This window comes from Sinocyclocheilus grahami, unplaced genomic scaffold (genome assembly GCF_001515645.1).
Source record: "Sinocyclocheilus grahami isolate Dianchi unplaced genomic scaffold, SAMN03320097.WGS_v1.1 scaffold1086.1, whole genome shotgun sequence".
Classification (NCBI taxonomy): domain Eukaryota; kingdom Metazoa; phylum Chordata; class Actinopteri; order Cypriniformes; family Cyprinidae; genus Sinocyclocheilus; species Sinocyclocheilus grahami.
This window is the reverse complement of record NW_015506265.1, coordinates 369,802-376,682: the sequence shown is the minus strand read 5'-3', so window position 1 is coordinate 376,682 and position 6,881 is coordinate 369,802. Positions and strand designations below refer to the sequence as shown.

General features: G+C 41.6%; 1 protein-coding gene across 1 annotated transcript in view; it reads right to left on the bottom strand.

Moving 5' to 3' along the window:
- LOC107566587 (TCDD-inducible poly [ADP-ribose] polymerase-like) overlaps positions 1 to 6,436 on the bottom strand; it is a 33,356-nt gene extending 26,920 nt beyond the window's left edge. The window contains exons 1-2 of the mRNA XM_016252077.1: positions 6,292 to 6,436; positions 3,936 to 4,801 (exon numbers count right to left, since the gene is read on the bottom strand). Coding sequence (XP_016107563.1) covers positions 3,936 to 4,777 — 842 coding nt within the window. The 5' untranslated portion in view covers positions 4,778 to 4,801; positions 6,292 to 6,436. The remainder of the gene's footprint in view (positions 1 to 3,935; positions 4,802 to 6,291) is intronic.
- Between the last annotated feature and the right edge of the window lie 445 nt (positions 6,437 to 6,881).

Genomic DNA, 6,881 nt, shown 5'->3' with positions numbered 1-6,881 from the left:
GTATTAGGCTTATCATTATTGCTGATCACTGTTGTTGTGCTATTGTAATATTTGCCATTATATAATCAGAGGGGTATAGAAAAGTTTATGAAAGTGTCACTCCATAATACAATAGCAAAATATATAAATATGTATAGTATTTTTATGTTACAGTAATCAGTATTTAGCACACCTTCCTAAGGAAAGGATATGGACCAGAAGACATTGCAATTACTAAATGATATTTAGACGGACTTAAAGAAGTTCCAGATCTATACTTGTGCCCTTATTATTTCAGTTATTTTGCCTACATTGTGCGAGCTGTCTCTTTAATACCGCATGGTTTACATACATGTTGCTGCTGATTGGGCTGACATGTTTGACACACCCACCAAACAAGAGAAAACGCATCCCAAACCCCGTTGCACACCGTTTCCAGGAAACATGTCGTTCAAACCGGAAACCGTAGCAAAACGGTGCACACCGGTTTGAGCTTGAACTTGCCCCTGGTATTGCGTGACTCCTAGCCGACGGTTCAAAGTCGTCTTTTATTTCCTGAAGCAAATTAAAAATAACATGGCTTGGCAAACAATATGTTCGGATAATGTGTTCTACTTGCATTCAAAATAAATTACAGTAATAAAACGTGTTGAAAAAATCCTCTCCCTTCTACCACGTGCTGTATGTTCTCTGCGGTGCCTCCTCCTAGCAACAATAATTGCAGCCATGCCAAGCGCAAAATATAGTTTAAGACATGATTTTTTATGTTAAATAATGGCGCAAATGCCCGTAATTTGACGAGTGCAAACGTTAGTAAAACATGTTGCGGGATTAATTTGAATATTCTCCTCCTATAACTTTGCGTCTGAAAGGGAAACTCCTACAAATTCATAAGGTCAGGTGCAAAAAGAACTGTCCACGCCTTTTCAGCGCTAATTCATCACTGTACGTGTTTAGTAAAACCTGACAGAACTATTTTAGCGCCAAAAGACGATGTGTGCTGGCGCAAGCTGTTAGTAAAACAGGCCCATAGTATCATGGTAATACTATCAAATATACATCAGGTACTTCCAAGAATACCATGATACAGTCAGATGACAGTACCCTGATACTTTGATACCATCATGGTATTTACAGGGTACTTCAAGAATATCATGGCAGTATCATAGCACAAATATACAACAAAAAAAACACGGTAGTGCCATGGTTCGTTTTCACAAAGTGCATATTCATTTACATGCTACATTTCCAAAGGTATGGAAATTATTTTTTTAAGTGTAAGAGAGAAAGAATGCAGGAAGAACAAGTTTTATGAGTCAAACTGACGGTGAAGTGTGAAAAGTCAAGAAACCTCACCCATGTGAATAATTTCATGGCCCGTCTAAGGCGTTATCTCTTTTCTCACACACGCAAGCACACATGCACGCAAACACACATGCAAACACCTTGGTTTCAGGTCACCGTGCCCTTGGTGCACAGTGAGATTGTGTGACAAACACAATCATCTCATCCTCAGCTGCTCCCATGGAGACCAAACCTTCAGGATCAAGGGTCACGGTTCTCACACATTGCGGCACAATGGCACAAAAATGAAAAGCTATTGGGGCGCCTGCACAACCATTTCTTAGGATATATACAAGAATGAAGAAAGCCTCTGCTCCTGGGGATTACTGCAAGCCAATGTAAACAGCCTGACCAGTGATCCTGTGACTTGGCATTCAAAAATACAGTGGTCCTGAGGTATTGGGACACTTTGGTCACATTAATAATGATTTGCATTGCCCTAAAAACAATATGTCAAATCAAGAGCTCAGAAGCCATTTTTGGACATGTTTCACTTTGTTTGCCAACAAGAAAGTCTCCAAATACCATATCTTAATTCTAAACTGTATATCTATTGATTTATCATTTATAGCTCGTCTTTTTTTTTTTTTTTTTTAGAAATGTTTTACTTGAAAAGTCCTTGACTGCTTTTTTCTTTCAAATAAAAGCCAATAAGTTCGATATTGTGTCATTGCATTCAAAAATGAAGCAACAAAATGTCAAACCAAGATCTAATAAGTGATTTTTGGGCATATTTGTATTTTGTTTGACAACCACAAAGTGTCTAAATACTGTATCTTAATTCTGAACCATAAATCTATTGACTTAGCTTTTAAAACTCGTCTTTTTTTTGAAAATCTTAAACTGGAAAAGCCCCTGTCTAGCCTACTATATTTCTTTAAAATGCCAATACAGTATGTTTGATATTGTGTCTTCTTGGCATTCAGAAACACAGTGCCCCTGAAGCATTTGGACATTTGGTGAACAAAACAAAATGTCAAACCAAGATCTAAGAAGTGATTTGACAAGCAGAAGCTGTTAGTATTGATTTATCATTTAAAACCTTGTAATTTTCTGAAATGTTTCACTTGAAAAGTCCTTTCCATTTTTCTTTAAAATAAAATATACTAAGTTTTTTTTTTTTATCTAAAGCAATTACAGTCATACATTTTTATGTGTGGCTAAAGTATGTAAATTTGTTCTGGGGCAACTATGCATAGCGTCTGTCATTCAGACCCTCTCATTTCTGCTCTGAAATGGTCTGTAACATTACACAATGTCTTCCTCAAGAGAGAAAAAAAATCCTCCACGCAAACAAAAAAGATGGGGGGTAAGCAGCTAAGGGTGTGGTTTACAGGCTCTGTGGGTCTCACTTTACCCCTGAACTACCAAAGTCAGCAGGAGGTTAATGGTCGGCTTCAGCTATTAACATTAAACAGGTCACTGTGAGCCACAGTTCTGAGATCACATGAGCTAAACGGGCCAACATAGACAGTTACGTGGCCATTCTGTCTATTAAACTCTGTAGACAAAGACCCCTCAAATAGCTGGCTATCCCGCAGGAGAATTTCCATGACAAATCGACAATGCTGTCTTCAAGAAGGAAGCAGCCAGGAGCTGTGTCATGGTGAGCATTAAAAATCACTGTCTCTTTTGCTTTGTCATGACCAAGTGCACTTCCTTTTGCAAACCACTTTTGCATACAGATCAGGCTTGGGACCTTAACAAGACTCTCACAAACAAAAGGGCCCTTTTGTTTAGGCAAAAAAAATTAAAAATCCCACTGGGTCAAAGCAAGCATGATTTCAGCTCAGGGATAAAAACTGTGGCAATGAAGTGTATGATTGGTATGTCTAAGGACGTTTGTGTTGGAGTGTGTGCAAATGATCAATAAAATAAAATAAAACAGGCATTCACAGAGACTTCGTGTGTGCGTGCATGAAAGCGAGTGTGGGTGGGTGAGCGTGTGCATAGTTACGTGTGTCTCTAAAGCTCATTTATTTGCGTGTTTGTGAGCAAGTCTGCGTGTGAGCCCTTCTCTGTCTGTGCGACGAGTGCGTGTGACCGCCTGAGCGCAAGCCGCAGTGAGTGGGAGCGTGCGCGTGTAATATGTGTGCGTTTGACTGAACTAAGCAGAGGCGGGTCAAGCAAGTTCACGGCTCACAGCTGTCAGTACACTTCCACATGTCAGGCCAGCCAACGGAAGGCTTATGGGAAAGAAACAATCTCTTAGTCACATATACCCCATCCACAACACACACGCTCCTACATACAACTTCCTGTCATGTACTGCACTCTTTCACTTTAACTAGGTGTCTACTTCAATATGCCTCACTGAAAAACAACAGCCCAAGCTGGTTTGCTGGTCCCTCTTTTGGTTTTGGCCACTTTTTAGCAGGTCTGTCTGACCAGCTAAACCAGATAAGACCAGTCAACCAAACTGGATTAGGCTGTTTTTTTCTTTTTTTGCTTAAGTAGGGAATCATACCAGTCCCTCCCTTGCACCAATTTTGTCTGTTTTCTCACTGAACTGCAAGCTTAGCTTTGCTGTACTTGTCCTTATTGGGTAAAGCATAAATGATTGAAGTTGCTCAAGAGGCTTTAACCCAGAGGGCAAAACCAGAAACACTTACAGAAACTTAAGTCTGACATGTTCGTTGTCAGGGTTGCAATAAAGCCTTTCCAGTTGTTCTTGAGAGTCATCCGATATGCTCTGCCAGGTCTGCGTATCTGCTCTGTGGATTTGCCAGTGGTAAGGTAAAACGGTGTGATGCTTTGCACAGTCACTGCCATAGACGCAAACGCCCTGGAGGAAATCCACACAGATCGATACAGCGTCCCCTTGATGCGTGTGATACTGCAGCTGGGTCAGGAGTTCAAACACTAGATCCAAAGAGGCCTCCTCGCTTTTATCCTGAAAGATCTCGCCCTCTTTGATGGCGAGGCAATCTGCACCCTGCAAAGTCTCAGTGGTGTAGATGTCATTTAACTTCGAGGCCGAAACGTCGGAGGAGGGCGCTGCCTCGTCGCGCTCCTGGGGCTGGAAGCGACGCTCATTAGTGTCTATTGACACCCGCTGAATATCCGTCACCTTCTGTTCCCCCGCGAGCTCGCTCCCGGCCACAACAGGGTCCGTGGTCTCCTCCTCATCCTCCTCTTTCAGACACACCTGACTAATCCTCGACTGCTTCTCCACGGCGGCGGTGCATATATTCCGCTGAGGTCGAGCCGGGTTACGTGTAACAAACACTCCGTCCCCTGACACGAGAGCGTCCGAGTTTAATAACGTGCTCAAAATAGGGTCCTCTAAAGCACGTAAGCATTTTGTATCCAGTTTTCTCTGTGCGTGTTTCTTTTTGAAGTAGGGCTTCACTAACGGGATCTTGTCGGCGAGTCCCATCTGCTGCTCGGTGAACTCTCCGGTCCCCATGGGCAGACCTAAAGCCGGCACAGTGGCGTCAACTGCCTCCTGCATGGTGCAAAAATGTCTCCAGGACACCTATTCACAAAAACAGAGCATATTCAGTATATTCATGTCGAAGTATGAGGGGTGAAAACAAAACGGATGGAGGTTCTAAAGTATGCAGTGTTTTATTTATTTGTGCAAATGATCACTTAGTTTATATTACACATTTGTCAGGACAGTATGGCTAAGCAACGCGAAAAAAAAGTTGCATTCGCCGAAAGAGGTTACAATAGCAACAGCCCTTCCTATTAAGATACATATCTGACATCACATGATCAAAACATCAGCACTGTCATTACAATCACTTTACTATAGATTTAAACGTTTAGTAAATGTTTAGTGTATTGTTGTTAGTCAGCTGCGTGAGCAAGAGGTTGTCAAAAGGAACTTTAGGTCGTACGAGATTAGAATTACTGACAGCCTCATTGAATAATACACCCACTGTCTACAATGTTTATTCTTCTATTTTTGTCCACTCGTAATCTATACTGTGGCATTTTCTCAGAGTGTATGAGCGTTCAAAACGACAAACTGAAACGATCATTAAACAGCATTAGGCATTTAGCACTAAGCTTGATAATGTATCAGTTCACTCCTTGATGGGCATTAGTAGGTGACTGATCAATACTTTTAACTGGGCCTAAGCTGAAACCGTTTCTTTCTCGAGAAGAGAGAGGAGGTGGCATTAAAGAAACAGAAAGTTTCCTTCTAGACCCTCCTACCCCAGCAAACTGCAACAACAAAAAAAGGTTTATTATTATGATAACAACGTCGTTCCTGTGCATTTAACACGTAACACTCATTTCTGTCATTTTCCTCGCTTTACGTGTTTTCGACATTTCAGCAAGCCTGTCTTTAACCACAATTAAACAAAAGTGAACGAAAAGGTGAAATGAACTTACCAATTCAGGTCATAAGTTGAGATTAATACAGTTTATAGAATTTAGGGCAGCATTCAAAATTAAGCTTTCATTTTTAGCGCTGACTTTTTTTTTTTTTACCGCGTATAAACACCAACCTAATTGTGATTTAACGCATCCAGGATCATAAACAAATATCATTAAAAAAATAAATAAATAAAAAACAAACAATATACGTCTTGATTTAACCTTTGCGAGCGAATAGCACCGTTTAACTACGCCGCTCCTCGCGATATAAATCAGTCAAACGCAAGCCAAACGATCTCTCGGGAGTGTTTTGATGGCTTGATCTAGATACATGGAGTTGGGAGCGTACGTGCCAGTTGCCGATAGCTGCTCGTTCTAGTTCGCACGTACTGCCCGTGTTAAAGCGATCACTGCCCACTGCGGCGCCTGGACCCCTTTCTTTCACAAACACACCACTAAGCTACATTACAGCCAAATCTACCGCTACATAAAGATCGGGTCCAGCCGAACGATTTTATAAGAGTCCGATTGCAGCTTTTCCCCGTACGCAATGCAGAAACAGCGCTCCGTTTTTTCCCCAATGGATTAGGCTCGGTTAAACGCTATATATATATTCCGGATCCTTTCCAAATATACCTGTAAATCTTCCCGACTCCTCTGATGCTACTGTCAAAGCCAGTAGCCCGTCCCGGGGAATTCGCACTCCTCTCTCTCATGCAGGACACAGACAAAGCGTTCATCCACAGAGCGAAGCGTTCACGTCCGTCTCCAGTAGCTTCTGAGCTGTTGCAGAACACAAGCGCGATAAGACTCTCTCATCCAATCACAGCGCTGTGTGGAGCGTGAAGGGGCGGGGCTTTGGCTTCTGCTGGAGCGGAGGAAAAAAAAATCAGGAAGTTGTCCGATGCGGGCATGTGTTTTGACTCACCCCGCTAGTTTGCTTATGCCAGAAATCATCAGTCAGGTGTTGTAATTATATGGCCTAAGCTGGTTTCACATAATACAAATCTATCAAAAAAGTTAATTAAGGAAAGGTGACCAGTCAAATGGCACAACTATTCAACAAAGGAAGTGGGTTTCTTAAGGGCAGTTTTAAGGAATGTGGTCATGGGAGTGTTAGGAAAATTAAACTTATTAGTCATCAGTTTTAAAGACCGAATAAGCATGTTAATAACTGATTTGTTTAAGAGCGACTGTTTTAGGAAGCCAGATTGTACACTCGACTT